At 30.3% G+C, this 19,203-nt stretch overlaps 2 protein-coding genes across 2 annotated transcripts; one reads left to right on the forward strand and one right to left on the reverse strand.

Annotated features, from left to right (window-relative positions):
- The first annotated feature begins 5,438 nt into the window (after positions 1-5,438).
- On the forward strand, positions 5,439-8,302 carry LOC105764653 (cyclic dof factor 3). The gene is made up of 2 exons (XM_012583311.2): positions 5,439-5,772; positions 6,639-8,302. Exons 1-2 carry the CDS (start codon positions 5,548-5,550, stop codon positions 7,923-7,925), a joined length of 1,512 nt encoding a protein of 503 aa, XP_012438765.1. The 5' UTR covers positions 5,439-5,547; the 3' UTR covers positions 7,926-8,302.
- Positions 8,303-14,515: 6,213 nt separating this feature from the next.
- Positions 14,516-18,863, reverse strand: LOC105764654 (uncharacterized). The gene is made up of 4 exons (XM_012583312.2): positions 18,395-18,863; positions 16,952-16,990; positions 14,861-14,945; positions 14,516-14,766 (listed from the first exon to the last, which is right to left on the reverse strand). Exons 1-4 carry the CDS (start codon positions 18,773-18,775, stop codon positions 14,684-14,686), a joined length of 588 nt encoding a protein of 195 aa, XP_012438766.1. The 5' UTR covers positions 18,776-18,863; the 3' UTR covers positions 14,516-14,683.
- Between the last annotated feature and the right edge of the window lie 340 nt (positions 18,864-19,203).

Consider the following 19,203-nt stretch of genomic DNA (forward strand, 5'->3'; position numbering starts at 1 on the left):
TAGTCTACTATGCAATTTTCATCAACATGTTTTCAATCATTAAGTGAAGGTTCCATTGTAATGCATCTTCATTTGTGCAATTAATTTTTAATATTATCAAAATCTAAAATATTTTGAAAATGGGAGGAGACATTAAAGCATGTATAAGCAAGCTATCTACACAAACAAGCCATTAAAGCATCACTACACACAACTTAAACTCCTATTACATGCCATATGAGCCAAGATGTTTATGAAGTCTACCAAAAGTGTTTCCAAATAATGTGATTTCTGGAGTTGACTCGATCTCCCGGTTCCACAAAACGTAGTCTACAAAGAAAACAAGAAAACTAGTAAACTTACGTAAAGCTTAGTAAGTTCATCGATAAAATGATATAACTTACCGAATTTAAACACAATAATTCAAACAATAGATTAATAAATAGTGTTCCAGTCACAAGATTAATAACAGTATTCCTGTCAATCATAGTTCACAACAAGTAAGAAATACTCAAATTTTAAAACGAATTAATAATCAATGCCTGATGAATGATACACGAATACGGGTACACGGTTAAACATTTAAGAATAGGCCAAACGCTCATATGAGCTAATCCAACCGATAACACGCCTCGGTACCAAGTGCCTAGCCCGTAGGCTAACATTTGTCCCCGATAACATGCCAAAAAAATACTAAAATATAACACGATAGTCCGCAACAAATACATGATTTCGATATATTCAGTAAACAGAAGATATACAAAGTCATCATCACATCTCATATCAATCGCATACAACACGCAAAATAACCTATTGGCATGCCAATCGTATTCTATCCTACGTTCATTGGCTCAGAAGATTTTAACGATATTCAATGCTATAATGATTTGTCATCCAAATCTCATCTGCATACATAATAGTAATATCCAAGTCACAGCAAATTATTTCATCAAAAAATGCAACTAAAAGTATTAGATTTAAAGGAGCGAACTTACAAGACTAATCCACAATGACAACGAAGGTACATGGGATATTCCACTATTTTCTCTTTTCCACGGCTCTCAATGCGTTCTTGATCTAGAATATTAATTTCATTCAATTAACTATATTAACAACAAAATTAAATCATTTCAAGCAATTAAGTCCTTTTTGATATTTAACAAAATTACCCTCAACATTTTAGTTTTATTCAATTTAGTCCCTAGGCCCTAATCATGCAAATTAACCATTTTTATTTTAAACCCACCTTGACTGAATCTCTTAGGGCCTCTCTACAGCTCCTATTTGTTGTTATTTCAAAATAAATCCTTGTAATTAATTACCTTTAACAATTTAGTCCTTTAACGTTAAAATCATCAAAAATTACTTTACAAAATAGTCCAATCTAACACCAAAGCTTAATAATCTTCAACAAACATTCAAGAAACAACTCAACTCTTCAATGACAAAAGTTATAGAGTTTGACAGTTTTACGAATTGGTCATCAGGTTAGCCAGATTAAGCTAATACGAGCTCAAAAACATAAAAATTACTAAAAACAGGCTAAATTTCACTTACCAAAAGGAGATTAAAGCTTGACAGAAGCTTTCCCAACCCTAACAATGGCTATTTGGATTTTCTTCCATGAAGAAGAAAAGAAAATGTTCATATTATCATTTAATTTCTTTAATTTTAACTTAAATTAACTCAACTCTTCAATGACAAAAGTTATAGCGTTTGATAGTTTTACGAATTGGTCATCAGGTTATCTAGATTAAGCTAATACAAGTTCAAAAACATAAAAATTACTAAAAACAAGCTAAATTTCACTTACCAAAAGGAGATTAAAGCTTGACAGAAGCTTTCCCAACCCTAACAATGGCTATTTGGATTTTCTTCCATGAAGAAGAAAAGAAAATGTTCATATTATCATTTAATTTCTTTAATTTTAACTTAAATTAACTCAACTCTTCAATGACAAAAGTTATAGCGTTTGATAGTTTTACGAATTGGTCATCAGGTTAGCTAGATTAAGCTAATACGAGCTCAAAAACATAAAAATTACAAAAAACAAGCTAAATTTCACTTACCAAAAGGAGATTAAAGCTTGACAGAAGCTTTCCCAACCCTAACAATGGCTATTTGGATTTTCTTCCATGAAGAAGAAAAGAAAATGTTCATATTATCATTTAATTTCTTTAATTTTAACTTAAATTAACTCAACTCTTCAATGACAAAAGTTATAGCGTTTGATAGTTTTACGAATTGGTCATCAGGTTAGCTAGATTAAGCTAATACAAGTTCAAAAACATAAAAATTACTAAAAACAAGCTAAATTTCACTTACCAAAAGGAGATTAAAGCTTGACAGAAGCTTTCCCAACCCTAACAATGGCTATTTGGATTTTCTTCCATGAAGAAGAAAAGAAAATGTTCATATTATCATTTAATTTCTTTAATTTTAACTTAAATTAACTCAACTCTTCAATGACAAAAGTTATAGCGTTTGATAGTTTTGAATTGGTCATCGAGTTAGCTAGATTAAGCTAATCTGAGCTCAAAAACATAAAATTACTAAAAACAAGCTAAATTTCACTTACCAAAAGGAGATTAAAGCTTGATGAAGCTTTCCCAACCCTAACAATGGCTATTTGGATTTTCTTCCATGAAGAAGAAAAGAAAATGTTCATATTATCATTTAATTTCTTTAATTTTAACTTAAATTTTAACTATTTACTAAATTACCATTTTATTACAACTTATAAAATTACCAAATCATGTCCATATATGTCCATAATATAAGTATATGGTTTAGTTACCATCTAAGGAGTGCTTAATTGCACAATTGGTCCTTCAATTATTTTAATTTATTAGTTAATTAAACTTTATTTCAATTTAACCCCAAATTAATCAGGACTAAGCAAATAACCCAAAATCTAGTGGATCAAACATATCCACTATTGCTTGGACTTTTTGACTATGGTTTAATCACCATTTTAGTCCCTTTACTATTTTAAATCTATAGTGATTAACTTTTACCTCTTTTATAATTTAATCCTTTTGCCTTAATTAAGCAACCAATCGTCAAAATTACTGGACCAAACTTTAATTCACCTATAATACGACTTTGTAAATATTTAATAAAAGTATTCACGAGCCCGGATTACAGAAACGGGTCCCGATACCTCATTTTCTAAAACAACTTGACTTCCGAAACAACCACTCATACTAACCATTAATGATTTAATTCAATTAGTTAAAATTCATCAAATTAAATTTTGATATAAAATTATTATTGACTCGTTTAATTTAAATACTAATTATACGAACTTACTCGTCAGATTTGTGGTTCTGAAACCACTGTTTCGATACTACTAAAAAATAAGTTGTTACGAGAGGTATGACAATTCAATTAAATACTTACTCGAATAGTTATGATTATTACCAAAAATTGTGACCATCCAAATAGACAACTATTAAGATGGTTATGTAGTTGCGTCTTTATATGATCATTAGTGGAATTTCCTACAAATAGGATAAATATTTCACTTGCTATATCACATAAAAAAACCTTCAAAACAAAGTCTCATTTTGTTCTCTTAATCTTCTAGTTTTCATAAATTGTGTTATAAAAAGTTACTGTAGGAGTTATTTAAAGAAATTAATATTTTGTTATACATTGTTTAGTAAATTATTTTTATCGGTAATGTTTATTCATTTTGTCACTTTGGCCTTTATTCATTTTTCTTTTATCACTTTGGCCATCAAAATTATCATATGCCTTATATTTATAACGTTAAAATGCGATTTAAATTGCTTTTTTATACATTTGGAATTTAGTCCTATTTTTATTTCAAGGATTTAGTCCTCCGCTTTTCAAAATTTAAAATGCAAACCCAATTATTAATATCGTTAAAGCGGTTAAATTTAGGTTTGTTACAACATTATCTTTTGTTAATGGTTTTTAATTTATAAATGCCATACTAACGAATTTAATAGATGAATTTTAAGGTGACATTAATAATTTGACTTGAATTTTAAAATTTGAAAAGTAAAAATCTTAAATTCAAGTAAAATAAAAATAGAATGACTAACTTTCAAATTTACGAGGAGTAAAAGGATTTGGAACATATTTTAACTTTTATAATGATATTTTAAAATTTGATTATGTACATAAATTCTATATCACAAAATGATGCACGAAATACAAATTCAAATAATAAAAGTACATATCAACTAGCTTAAAATGGATTAAAATTACTTTAAAAAAAAGAGTAGAGACTAGAAGGCAATGTAGGAGTCCTCCAACGATTGGCTATAGACATTGTGAATAGAAATTGGAATTAAAGCTATAAATTATTATTTGCACCATTTGGGTCAAGCTCATTTAATTTTTCCCTCTATATTTGTAGTGAATATTTTTGGTAAAAAAGAAAAGCAGTAAAATTATCACGAAGGTTTTTATATTATGAGTTAGATTGTATTTTGTCTCATTTATTGAAAAATGGGTAAATTAATTTCGTATATTAGATAAAGAAAATTAGTCATTTCATTAAAAATTCCATCTATTTTCATCATTAAAAGCGGCGATATATGAACCAATTTTAAACATAAAATGGATAAAATTTTTAACTCAATTTAATATATAATGACTAATTTGTCCATTTTAAATAGAGATAACAAAACGTAATTCGACTTATAATATAAAAACTTTCAAAATATTTTTACAAAGAAAAAACTTAAGTCAGAAATGAAAGATAAGTAGAAAATATGGATGAAAATTTGGGAGGAAGGTTTTTATAATATTTCAAACGGATAAATTTGATTGCAAATATTTTTAGGATAAAATTAAGGGTGAGTTTAGATGGGCAGTGCATTTACCTACGGTTAGTGTAAAAACAGCGATGGCGGTGAAATTAGATACTATAGCGATACTGTAGCGTGAGATAAAAAATAAACTAAATATACTGCACTGCACCCAATCGTCTATCCAAACCCACCCTAAATTTGTGTATCTTCATGGAGAATGACCCTACTTCCTGTATTGGTCAATATAAGCATGTACGTTCTTTTCTACTTCTCCGGCAGATATCTCTCGTCTTTTTTTCTTTTTATAAAAATATATATATCTAAAACTAATAATAATAAAAAGAAAATTATAAAATCTGACTAAAAAAATCTAACCTCCAAACAGTAGCTAAAAGTTATATAAGAAAAAGGAAAAAAATATTAGTAGTATAGCAGTAGCATCAAATCACAGGGAGACTTTTATCCAGGATTCAACCAATACCAGAAATCCACATCATAAAAGCAGCCAAACAGTCCCCCGGTTGCACAAACTCTCCATCCAACCCTACTACCGAATCAAAAGAAAAAGCCAAAGAAAAAGAAAATCTCAAGGCCACAAGAACTTGTGGCTGAGAATCAAACCATGGTGATGTCGTGGCATCCACCTCTCTTTTAAACCCATCCATTAACCCTCACTCTTAACTTCATATCACTTCACACCAATTTACCAACCCCTCTCCCCCTAAAAGAAAATCAATACCTGCGAATTGTCTTAGCTGGTTCTTGTTTGGTTGTTGAGAAAATGCAAGAAAGTAAAGACCCTGGGATCAAGTTGTTTGGTAAGAAAATTCATTTACCTGCTGATGGAGAGATTTCAACTCTCTCTGTTGATGAATTCGACAAGGCTCAGTGTGGGAACAGAGTAGTAGATGATGAAGACTTTGAAGAATTTGATGATGATGATGATGATGATGGTGGTGGTGATGGTGATGAAGAAGAAGATGAACAGAAAGACAAAACAGAGCAGGTTGGCCAATTCAATAAAACAATGTTTCTTTTTAATCTTCTTGGGGATTTTAAGGATTACCCATTTCTTGAAATGGTGAAAAATCAATGGGTCAATTTTACTTTTTCTTCAAATTTCCATTTTTGGATCCTACTTCTTTTGCTAGAACTAGCTTTTTCTTTTTCTTGCTAATCTTTTGGATTCTTAACCCCCCCCCCAAAAAAAAACTATTGAATTACTATACAATTCGTTTAAAATATGAAACTGAAAAATATTTATTTAGCTTCCAGATTGTGTTTTTTTTTTTACTTATCTGGGCTTTGATTATTTAGAGTAGAAAATAATTAGTTCTAAAAAATCAGAATTTTATTTTGGGGTGATCATTGTACAAGAAATTTGAAGTCCTCCTTCTGCCAAATGTCTATTTTTTTACTTCTTTATTGATTTTAGCCAATCAATATTTTTCAGATTCCACATCCCTTAGATCCTTTTAACTGGGAAAGTCTTTCCTTCTTGGTTTTTCAATATATCTGTTCGATTCCTTCTTATTTGCAGTATTAAAATCTTTGTTAGCTTTGTTTTTGTTGAATATCTCGATAAGTTTTAGCCTATTAACTGAATTCCCAAAATTTTCAAGAAATTTCATGGAATATCTTATTGTTATTATGTTTATGCCCCCTTGATTATATCAATAAAACTTTAAACAATTTTCATATAAAACAATATAAAAAGGAAGGGGGATGTTCTTTATGACCCTTATCATATTTTTACTTGTTTGTTTCTCGAGAAAAATTTCTTGATTCTGGCTGAGAACTGAGATAGGATCATGTAGAAAATTTTTTGGTCTACTTAAAAGTTTCTTATTAGGGAAGCATATTAAATTTCAGGATTCTTTAGCAGAACAGATTGCTGATACTGGACAAGAAGATGACAACATCCAGCCGTCAAATAGAGAGGAATCAACTAATCCAGAGACTTCGCCGGAGCCTAATGTAAACCCGAAAACTCCCTCTATTGACGAAGAAACCGGAAAATCGAAGACCGGAAAGACTGATAAAGAACAGAGTGATGGTAGCAAATCACAGGAGAAAACACTTAAAAAGCCAGATCAAATACTTCCATGCCCCCGCTGCAATAGCATGGATACAAAGTTTTGCTACTACAATAATTACAACATCAATCAACCTCGTCATTTCTGCAAAGCCTGTCAAAGATACTGGACTGCAGGTGGTACGATGAGAAACGTTCCGGTAGGAGCTGGTCGTCGTAAGAATAAGAACTCTGCCTCGCATTACCGACACATCTCCATTTCGGAGGCTCTTCAAGCAGCTCGAATCGATGCTCCTAATGCAGCACATCACCCTGCCTTGAAAAGCAATGGAAGGGTCCTTAGCTTTGGCATAGATGCACCCATTTGTGATTCCATGGCCTCTGTCTTAAACCTTGGGGAGAAAAAGGTTTTGAATGGTGCCCGAAATGGATTTCATGGTCTTGAAGAACAAAGAGTTTCGGTTCCAAACAGAAGGGAAAACGGTGATGATTGCTCGAGTGGATCTTCTATCACGGTTTCAAACTCAATGGAGGAAGGTGGTAGAAGTTGCATTCAGGAAAATAGGATGGGCAACATTAATGGCTTCCCTTCACCAATTCCTTGTTTACCTGGTGTTCCTTGGCCTTATCCATGGAATTCCGCGGTGCCTCCACCGGCATTTTGCCCATCCGGATTTCCCATGTCATTCTATCCTGCTGCAGCCTATTGGAACTGTGGGATTCCCGGCACTTGGAACGTGCCTTGGTTGTCTCCTCAGTCATCATCCACTTCTTCAAACCACACGGCTCCAACTTCAGGTCCAAATTCGCCGACGTTGGGCAAACATTCTAGGGAAGGGGACATGGCCAAACTAGATGATTCAGAAAAACAAAAGGCAACTAAACAGAAGAACGGATGCGTTCTGGTTCCGAAAACTTTAAGGATCGATGATCCGAGTGAAGCTGCAAAAAGTTCCATATGGGCGACACTTGGGATTAAGAACGAATCACTTAGTGGGGGAGGGCTTTTCAAGGCTTTCCATCCAAAGAGTGATGAAAAGAATCATGTAGCTGAAGCATCACCAGTATTGAGAGCAAACCCTGCAGCCTTGTCTAGATCCCTCAACTTCCATGAGAGGTCTTGAAAGCTAGGTTCTTGATATATAGGCCATAAACACTTGTAAAGCACTTACCGGGATCGTCTCATTGGGAGCTAGACAGCTGCTGCCCAGGACAAAGACCGGAGGCGGGCATGGGAAAGGGAAGGAAAAAGGAGGGTTTAGTCCAATTTTCCCCCACTAGGATGATGAGAAAAGCTCAGGGAAAACTGATTTCTCTTGTTGTAACAGTACAATAAACAGTAAAGATACGGGTTTAGATTTTATACTTAGCGCTTGCTCAGTTTGTATTCATGTATATATCTCTATATATGTAAAATACCATAGTATTGGAGAACTATATCTTTAGATGTATTGAACTAAATTTTCATACTGAAACTCAAGAGTGGAAGTCTTTTTCCTCATTTTCTCTAGGCCAAAAGTTGAATATACCCGTATCAGATGAAATTCATTTAAGTGAAGGAGCAAAAAGCAGCCATGTAAGAGAGTAGTATTGTGAAGCAAAAGATGGAATTTCATTCCAAGGACCACCTTTATGTTGAAGATAAGCTTGAATATTTTATTCGAAAACAAGCCAAGTGACTTTCCTTTTCACTGGCCAATGGAATCCAAACAACTTGCACAGAAAAGGCAAATACCTGCTGAGCTGAAGTTCCCTCATATAAAATTATTATTATGCTGCATTTCCTCTTTCTTTTTTTTTTTTTGTTCTTTTTCAAAATCCACTTTTAATAATGAAAGTAAAACCAACCTCAAAATCTTAAAAGTTTTGCAGAATGAAGTGTGCCACTTTTAGTTGAAGATTTAAGAACCCTAATATTTACAAAATGAAAAATGCCCTATAGTTATAAAAGTAAGAAGAAAGCAGACAGATAGATTACTTAATGGTAACAACAAAGTGGGGTGGATGGGGCAAATAGATATTTAGAAGGAAAGCAGGAAACAGAAGCCACATGATGAGTTGAGTTATGAAACACTATTCCACGATATCCTTTTGTCTTTCTTCCTACTTTTTGCTTTCCTTTTTTACTTTTTCTAGGAAAGCTGTCGCCCGTTGCTTTTCATCCATATGTCTTTATCAATTTATAAATATAATTGTTGTTTTGAATTGAGAACCAATGCTATCATCAAAATTTTATTAAATTAATCCTTAATCAAATTAAAGACTAATATTGGAAAAATAATCAATTTTAAATACTATTAAAATACCAATTACAATCAAAGAAAATTAATATAATTAATAATATTTATTTCTATCAATATAAAAATAAAAGATTATTGGGATTATAAGCTCTCAAACTTTTTCAAAAAGTAAATCAATTAAGTTCTTCCGATTCTTTTGCACTCAATAAAGTCCATGAACTAATAAAAATATATTTTTTAAAATAAGTACACAATGTATATGAACATTAAAATTATATTTATTTTAAAATAAATCAAAAATGATCATGAACAATTTATATCATAAAATCACGATTGATATTTTTTTTATATATTTTGCCTCTCATTTTCAATTTTTGTAAGTTATATTACTCAAATAATTTAATCAAAATGAGAAAAATAAAATTTTAATAAATTATTTTTATATATTTTTAATGGTTTTAATAAATTTATTTTTTATTTTTAAAAAATTTGTGGCTTTTAATTAATTTCTATTTTTATCAATTTTAATCATATTTTATATTCTTATTTTTTTATATTTTAGAATGAATCTAGACAAATGAGTGTCCAAATTCATTGTGCACTTACTTTAAAAATAATTTTATTTGAATGATAAAATCATTATTGAAATTTAAATTAAACATTCAAATTGATTCTAACTACCTAATTTATTTAATCAGAAGAATTTATTCATTAGTTTATTTTTTCGAGATAAATATTAAATTTATACATTAACTTTGTTTCAATGTACAAATTGATAAATGAATTTTGACTTATTGCAATTATACACATGAAACTTGAATTGTAGTTCATATGTATACATGACATTTTGATTTTGATTATGATTAAATCGTATAAATTTTAAAGAAATGAATATATACATTATGAGCGTAAAATTGTGCTAATTTGACAATATTTATAGTGATTTCGAAAATTCACTCAAATTAAAATTAATGCACGACATTGCATATTAAATTAAAATTCATGTATATTATTCTTTCTTTCAAAACTCAGTTGATTATATATAAATTTTACTAATTTACATATATATATATACACTATTTTATTTGTGATATGCTAACATGTATCCTATACCATAAAGAAAAGATATAGTAGAACTAAGGTTAATTAGGTGAGTCATAGGTTTTTAATGTGTAGAGACAAAAATTAAATTTTATTTGTATAAACTTAAAATTAACAACATCTGAAAACTAAATAAAAAAATTAAATGGTATTTAAGGAATTAAAATTTTGTTTACAATGGTTAACAGGTAAATTGTAGGAGGAGATCCAAACCTCCATAATGACCTCTCCAGCACTATTGGTAGCACTACTGAGCCTAAGCTACAGTGGAATCATAAATATTTAAGTGAATGCACATGAGATGTTTCTCTATTATAGGATTTGACTAAATTCTTCTCTCTTTTTATAAAATAAATTAAATATTATTAAAAATAATTAAATAATGTTAAATTCAAATACAACTAACATTTTATATTAAAAATTTCATCATTATTTGTTTTTAAAATTACTATAAAAATCAATGAAATTAATTAATTGTTTTAAGCTATTAGAAAACATTAAATATATAAATAAAATAATTTTTAAAAAAATATAAATAAATTATGAGTTAATATTTGATGCATCGTCGATGTATAGATCTCATGCACCATCGATTAATAATAAAATGACACATTATCATTGGTTTAAAATAAAATAAAAAAAACTGAAGGACTTGAAAATAAATAACATTAACTTTATTAAACATAATTAAATATTAATTATAATTATTTTTCTTTCAAGTTTGAGGTTTTAGATTTTAGGTTAGGTTTTTGGGTTTTGGATTTGGGTTTCAAGTTTCATATATTTTTTATGTTTAACGATTATAATTAATATTTATTTTTAAAAATATAAATTTACTTATATTTATTTTAAATCCTTCAATGTTTGTTGTTTTATATAAGCGATAATATGTCATGTTATTATCAACTAATGATGTATGAAACCTATACACCGACGGTGCATTAAATACTCTCTCATGAATTAAAAGAATAAAATATTTTACATAAATGTGAAAGTAAATAAATATATGGGAATAATGTTGAAGGTACATCAATTAAAATTCAAAAGTAAATAAATAAATTTATTATATTAGATATTTTAAAATAATAAAATAATAGTAATTAGTTCTACCTATCAATTCTAGACCATCCACGTGGGTTTATTTTCCCATTTGAAGTGTTCTTTTTTTATATTAAACAGATAACTAAATATTTTTAGTTTACGAATGATTAGATATACGAGATGAAATATATATGCTAGATTTATTAAAATACTTAATAGTAAAAAATATAAAATTGTCGATTGAGTCTTGGCTTGATTGGTATGGGTATTATTGTCAATGTAGGAGGACGTGAGCTCGAGTGCATTGAAACGCAGTATTCTCTTGTTTATGGATAATTCTAGACATTATATTAGAAAAGGGTAGATATGATCAGAATTTATAAAGAAATTATTTAAAAGAAAATGAGAGTACAGGAAGACGTTGATTTCGAAGCCTTAATTAGAAAAAGTAAAGCCATGCACATTATCCTAATTTCTGAAACAGCAACTCTAATTATAGGCATGTTTAGAAGAATGTGTAATCAGTAAATTTCCACTTCTTAATGGTAAGCCAATGTTAATCTTGCATTCATGCTTTTTGGCACTCAATTACTTTTAAGGTTGACTTTAAAATCAAAAGTAAAACATAAAATAATTGGCACTCAGAGTCAACCTCCCCCACTACAACTCTCAGTGACTTTTATTATTGTTATGCACTCCTAAGCTTTGTTGAAATTCTTTTTTCCTTTTTGCTAAAATAGTTTGTTTTTAGGGGATGTTCATAATTATTTCAACTTGCTTTTAACTCAAAAAGAGTACACACACAATTTTATGCCTAAACCACATCACCTTATAATTAATTTTAAAAATTAGTTTTTATGTAATATTATTGAAAAAAAACATAAAATGAATTGTAAAATAGATAGATAAGGAAAAAAGAAAAAAATCTCCTTATTTTCACTTAAATTCGTTTAATAAATATTGAAACCATGTCTCATGAGAAAAGACCCAACATCTAAAGCCCTTGATCTGGCGTTGAACTTGAAAAGATGGTTGATTGGTCCAATTAAAAACCACACTTTGATTCCATCAAGTCAAAAAAGCTAACCCCCCCTTTTGTCTTTAGCTTTGAATCAAGTACTCCTCCAAATGAAATTTTAATGACTTTTATGGGGCACGTGTATGTCACTCTATTGATGTTCCTGACCGAAGTAAAAGAAAAGACACAGATTATTAATATTTTAAACTCCAATAAATATTAATCGAAAAAAGAAAAGAAAAAACATTGTTGAAGACCCTGTATTTTTGTATCACTTTGTTTAAAATATTATATATTTATAGAGTTATGTTGGTAAAAATATATGACATTCTTAAATTTAAGTTTTGAGAGATGGGCATGTTTGAAGGTAATCATGTTACTTGCTCCACCCTCCAAGTTTATAAGTTAGATCCATGAAAAGCAAAAGTAGATCCCACATTCTGAAAATTTTATTATAATATAATATATGAATTGTTTATCAAAATTAATATAAATAAAACTAATATTTTTTTAACATTAATTTTATTATAATCTTCTATGTTATATGCTATTTTTTATACAATACTTAAAATCATCTATTGTCCTTCCCCAAGCCTACGTATCAGCACACTTAAACCCACGACCTTTTATATTGATAATAATATCGATACCAATCAAATTAAAACTATGTTTAAAACAAATATGGTAAGATAAAATACACAAATAAATAAATCTAATTTTAAGCATAAAGCTTTAAAAATCATATTTGTGAAAAACTGTAAACACATATTTGGAGGCAATCTAAGTTGCTTAGCAATTCCAAACGGCGGCAGTCAAGTTCACAAGCACCTAATAAATAGATTTTTTAAAAAAAAAATTATAATTCAATTATTGATAATTTTTTTACTTAGTTATTTAATTTTATCTTTTTTAATCACTAACCGTTAAATAACTAATGAAATGATGTGGTAGCTTTTAAAATCAACATAATGATAATTTTAACCCTCAACATTTATACATTATTTTAATTTAGTTTTGATTCTAAAAAATTAACCATTAATGTTTACACATTGTGCAATTTGATCTTTTTGCAATTTTGTTTTTCTTTGTGGCATGAAGAGTTAATTTTAAAAGAAATAAGAATAAATGAAAATTATTATCGAGATTTTTGGTTGAAACGGTCACAAAAAAGAAGAAAGAAGCAAAACTAAAAAGAAAATACACAATGTGTAAATTTTGCAAGTTTAATTTTTAGAATCAAAACTAAATTGGCACAATATATAAATATTGTTGATTAAATATGCTATTATGTCAATTTCAAAAGCTGTCATACCTTCAATCATTTAACAAATGATGATAAAAAAAAAGATAAAATCAAATAGTCAAACTTTTTATAATTGAGTGACAATAGGACAACTACTTATACGACTTACCCAAGCTAAAAAGCACCTTAATTCTAAAAGAAAAACTAAATTGGAGGTTGAAGCGGTCAAATCTAATAATCTTATATTTAACTTAAGAATTACGATCTATAAAAAAACTATCAAAACAATATACTTGGTAGCCACGGTAGAAATTAACTCTTTTCTTTTTCACTTTCTTCCATTTCTCTTCTTTGTTTGAATTATTATATATTTATTATTTAATAATTTAAAATAAAAATTAATTCGTAAATAATTTAATCTTTTATACACCCTGGTGTAAGCAAGGTATGAATACTAGTAAACATAAAATTAGGAGGCTAATGTTTCAATCCTCATCACTTTATGTATAAACAAATTTATCCAATTTTATGTACAATTCCGAATAAGAGTAGGATCCTGTGAGATCCATTCCAGATTTATGGTTGAAACTAAAGGATGAAAAAACAATATCAAGCCACCATTGATCATGCTACGTAATATTTTCTTTGAGAAATATGTGTTTATCTTTCAACCAATTCAATAAACTTCAACACTAAATAAGGAGAGAGAAACTAGTTGCGGTTGTCAAAGAGAAAACACATGTTCTCTCTTTTTGTAATCGGTTGAACAGGTTCAAGATTACTAGCACAGTTTCTAAGTTTTTTTTATGACTTCATTCAATAGCTTCAAACCCCTCCTTTCTATTTTTTAACCACAGCTGTAGATTTAAAATGAATCTCATTATAATAATAAGATCCCACCTTAGATGCCACCATGATTCTGGATGGGACACACCACATAACATCTACTTGCATGTCATGCTTTTACATGGCAAAATTGAAAAGTTCAACATACAAATTTGAAGGAGGGGACTTAAGTCCATGTCAAGAGGGGGTTGGTCAAGAACTGATACGGAGGAAGCCAGAAAAGAGTTTGGTAGTATGGGTGAAGCTTACCCTCCAAAATACTCTGGTAAGAATTATATTATTACATAATACTATGAAAATTTTCTTTACCTTAATCATCATTCCAATACGACAACTATATAAATATTATCCTTGGATAAACACTATGACAAGTTCCTACGGCAGATATTAATATTATTGAATTCTACACCCACCTGAATCCTCCGCATGATGAACATTGCCATATGCAGAAAGTTCAATTAGATCCATGTCCCGACCTAAAAGTTTAATCACACAATTGAAAGTCAAGGATTACCAAATCCTGGTTGTCATCTTATCAGAAGAAAAAAGATCATACAAAATTAGCAGTACCTGAAACCCGGCAATAAGAACTTTTCTGAATAAGATCAGCTCTAGACAACTCAGTCCGATTTCCCTTTGATCGATTAACAGTTGCCTAATGTTATCAAAACGAAATTCCAAACATCAGATTCCTGATTCTTCAAGTAAATTACAACTATGGAGTAATAATTAGTCGAGAAAAGAAAAACATTCCAAGTGATTCAAAATTGTTTAACAACTCAATGGAACTAATACAGTTGCAAAAGATTAAGCACTCAAATATGGACTAGCATGTTTCGAATACAGACCAATATCTTCTAAAACCTATGTTTGGATGAGGAAAAGACTCGTTGTATTGAACTCTACTCGAAGAGTTAGTCCCCACTTTGAATTGCTATCATAGGCAGACCCACATATAAGAATGTACAGGCTAAGTTTTATTTGTATCCTTATTTCTAAATAGTTTTATTCTACAGAAAGATTGACTGCATTAATAGAAAGAGTTTGTTACCACTTATAGATACAGAAAATATTCACACTAAATACTGGATCACTTTGTTATATTATGGTAAAAAGAAAGTCCCACTAAAATCCTTCAACAACACATTGGGAGGTAATTCTCTCTCATTCCGAATCCATGTACTTCACAAGGTTTGAACCTAAGATCTCTATCCTGGAAATCAGTTTAACTCTCTGTCATCCTCTAACCCATGAACTTCCCAGGGTCTAAACCTAATATCTCTAAATTGGAAATGGATTTAACTCTGTCATACTCTAACCCATGAACTTCCCAGGGTCTCAACCTAATATCTCTAAATTGGAAATTGATTTAACTCTGTCATTCTCTAAATTATGTACTTCCAGGGTTTGAACCTAAGATTTCTAAAAGTCACATCAAAGACATCAATTCTAACCAAGGAAAAGATTGACCAGAGCAAGCAGCTCTCTAAATGATTGCATTTTCCATACAAGGCAAGCTTTTTCCACCTAATTAGAAAGAATAATGACTCACTTTTTCGTCTTATTGTACTTTCACATACTACTTTTAATTTGCTCATTACTTGCTAAAAGAAAATCTACCTTAGGTAGATGATATTTGACTCAATTTTAGTAGTAGGTATATAGTTATGAGATTTTCAGCAATGAAGATTCTTGAGAAAACCAATAAATTGTGAATGAGAAGTGGATAAATGATTGCCTGGTCTTTGTATGTTAAGATAGATATATGCATCATAAATAACAATGGAAATAATAATAATAATCATCCAATCCATCATTATTTGAAAACTCATCAAGGCCATCTCGATCTTTATAAGATTCTTAGTTAACCAAACACTAATAAAAATATTATAAGGAATATTCTTTGGCCCCCCACTAACTTAAACTTTTGGTTTCACCACTGAGTCACTGACTGGTATCAGGCCTGAAAAAGGCAATTTCAACTGTGCTATGGCTACTCATACCATGCAAACTTGATTAAAATAGTTTCTAGGGGAAAGATTATATTCAAAAACGTTATTTTGTATATTCATTTCAGAATACCAAAGACTGAGAAGGATTCTTCAATTCAATGCATTTAATTAAAAAGTTCCATTGCCATGCTTTTTTATTTTTTGGTTCTAACCATTACTATGCTTAATACTAACCAAGTTATCTTTGTACTTGGTTCTTTTCATTTTCCATCCTTTTTCTTATGGTACTATGGTAAGGCAAACCAAGGTGGCTAGTCGCAAGCCAATAGAACATTGAACTCAGTTTAACGAGAGGAAGATGGGTAGCCCCGAGATGATTCTTGGGCCTCAAATTGCAACATTCCTATGATTCAAGTCAACGAAGTGTATTCAAGACTTAATAGGCAAGTAGCTGCCAATCCAGTTAAACCAGAGTGCAAGCATATAGTAATTACCTGTCCAAATAAATGAAAAGATCAACTACATTTTGTAGACTGATATCAGCTGTACCCTATGACTATCGGTCTCTTCCATACTTTATAGCATTGCAAAAATAAATAAAAATTCTATTTTGGCAGGTTAAAAATATTTTTAAACCAGAAGCATGTTACGAAATTTAGAAAAAACAGAGAAGGAAGTTGAAGATGCTATAGGAGGGAAAATCTCATACCTGTAAAACCTGACAGTTTTCTAATGTGCTTTTTCCTCCCTGAAATTCATGAAAAGAAATCAAATAAGGAGCCAGACTCAGTAGATCCAGAACAGAGATACATGGAGTTCATGCATATAACAATACTACACAAGAAATTCAAGAGAGAGAGAAAGTTCAGGGACAGTCTTTGAGAGATTTAATAACGAAGAGAGTATGATTAGAAAGAGAAAACAACTTTTTGTTAAGTACGTGGTAATTGAATATCTGAGTAAATAATTACAAATGAAGGTCATTGTACAAAAGCAAGCTATATGTAAGGAACAATGAAAGCTGAAAAAAGAAAAACACAGTTCGGTGGATTCTCTAGTGAATAGTGACACACTACAGCAGCGCAGCATTGACTTTAAAATATTCAGGATTAACCACAACTTTGTCTATATTAGCTAGACGGCGTCCTGTGAATACATGATGCTTTCACCCTCAGCAAATATTAAACCTTTTGAGATTATGACCTAACACCGTGAGATTAGCCTCAAGGTCCTCCATTGCAACTTATATCATCTTGTACGTGAAAAATATGTTGAACATTAATTGAACAAAATAGTCCAGCTTAAGCGGGAACATTTCACAAGCTGCCTCAAGACACATCAACTACTATGGCTTCTACAACCTTGTCGCCAATTTCTGATCTTCACGTATTTTTTCCCTTTAGAAATTTTTAATACTGCTAATCATCATGCCTGATTCTTTCTACCAAATGATTCTCACCCAAAAGAGACTAGCATTTCAAGCTTTTCTTCATTAAGAGTGATTCAGAATAAAATATTCAGCTCGAAAGAAATTTTTCTATAGTTCTATGAAATCATTCCATTAAAAAATGGCTAAGTCATGACCAGTGCCGAACTAGAAATATTCCTTCACTCAGGGATCCGATCAGTTTTGGTCCTTGTGGATTCAAAGTCTTAACATCATAGTCCGCGGAATATAGTTATGGAATTCTTTGCAACTGAGTAATCACATCCACAAATGCCATTCTAATATAACAAATTTAGCAGAGGTATATTTTCACATATGAAATGGAGCAATAAATCAAACAGCAATCTTGTTCCTCTCTTTTTTGCTAATATCTGCTTCTGATCATAGAGGAATTACAGAATTCTTACAACAAAAATACTCACAAAACATAAAATTAGGAATTACATAATGAACCCAGAACAAATCTACAACACCCAAACCAAGCCAAACCCTCTTCAGAAAACATCTCTATTAAAAGATACAACAAGATATTCAAACTTGGATTTCAAATTTTCATGTTTTTGTTCAATTTTATAATAGTATTGAATGCATAATTAAATGAATTTCAATCAACAATTGATAGAAAAATAAATAAATCCAAATATTCAAATTCATCTTAGCAAATATAGCAAATGTTAGAATTAAGGGGGAAAAGAGAAAAACTACCTTGGAGTAAGGGATGATATGGTCGTAGTCATGGCACAAGCATCCGGGACAACCAACGAGCTTCCTGAAAACAATGTTACCAACAGCGTCGCGGCGCCAGCGATCTGGGTCTCGTCCCTTGACCTTCTCGGCCTTTTCCCAGCATTGTTGCTTGACGCTGTAAGGAAAGCTCCGGGGATTAGAGTTTGAATCTTGTGAAATTTGGAGACCTTCAAAGAGACTGGTAACTGCAGAGCTCCGTTCTTGCTCAGTCACGGACAGTTCACCGTCGACCAAAGAGGCTGAGGGCGGCGTAAGCTTTGATGAGCGTGAACGACGTGGAGAGGATGGCGAAGACTTTGATTTTCTCTTGGTTTTGGAATCTTTACCATCTATTATCATTTTTTCTCTTTTTGGTTGGTGTTGCCTTGCCTTCGTTTGGGAGGGAACATTATTTAACTTCTCCCAATCCGGATAATACTGTGTATAAATCATTCGGATAAACTCAACTAGGGGTGTTCGAGTCGGGTCCGATTCGGGTGGGATGCTTTTGATATTTAATAAATTTGACATATGTGTTCGAAATATGGATTTAAAATTTTACTCAAAATTATTTATATTTGTAAAAGATTAATTCAAGCCCATTTTAAGTTTGTTTATATTATTATTTAAATTTTTTAAAAATATTTATTTTATTTTATTATTTAATAATTTTATATAATTTTTTATTTATTGAAAATTTTTATACAGTCATCTTTAACATTAATTTAATGTTTACATTACAATATTATTATATATTTGGTATATGTTTAATTTTTTTAATATGTTCT

Source organism: Gossypium raimondii, chromosome 12, assembly GCF_025698545.1.
Source record: "Gossypium raimondii isolate GPD5lz chromosome 12, ASM2569854v1, whole genome shotgun sequence".
Taxonomy (NCBI): Eukaryota; Viridiplantae; Streptophyta; class Magnoliopsida; order Malvales; family Malvaceae; genus Gossypium; species Gossypium raimondii.

Coding starts and splice junctions, on each gene's coding strand:
- LOC105764654 (XM_012583312.2), bottom strand. CDS start 18,775: ATGATAATAGATGGTAAAGATTCCAAAACCAAGAGAAAATCAAAGTCT. Junction 14,946..16,951: donor AAAACTGTCAGGTTTTACAG/GTATGAGATTTT, acceptor TGATAACATTAG/GCAACTGTTAATCGATCAAA. Junction 14,767..14,860: donor TTCTTATTGCCGGGTTTCAG/GTACTGCTAATT, acceptor TTAAACTTTTAG/GTCGGGACATGGATCTAATT.
- LOC105764653 (XM_012583311.2), top strand. CDS start 5,548: ATGCAAGAAAGTAAAGACCCTGGGATCAAGTTGTTTGGTAAGAAAATT. Junction 5,773..6,638: donor AGAAAGACAAAACAGAGCAG/GTTGGCCAATTC, acceptor ATTAAATTTCAG/GATTCTTTAGCAGAACAGAT.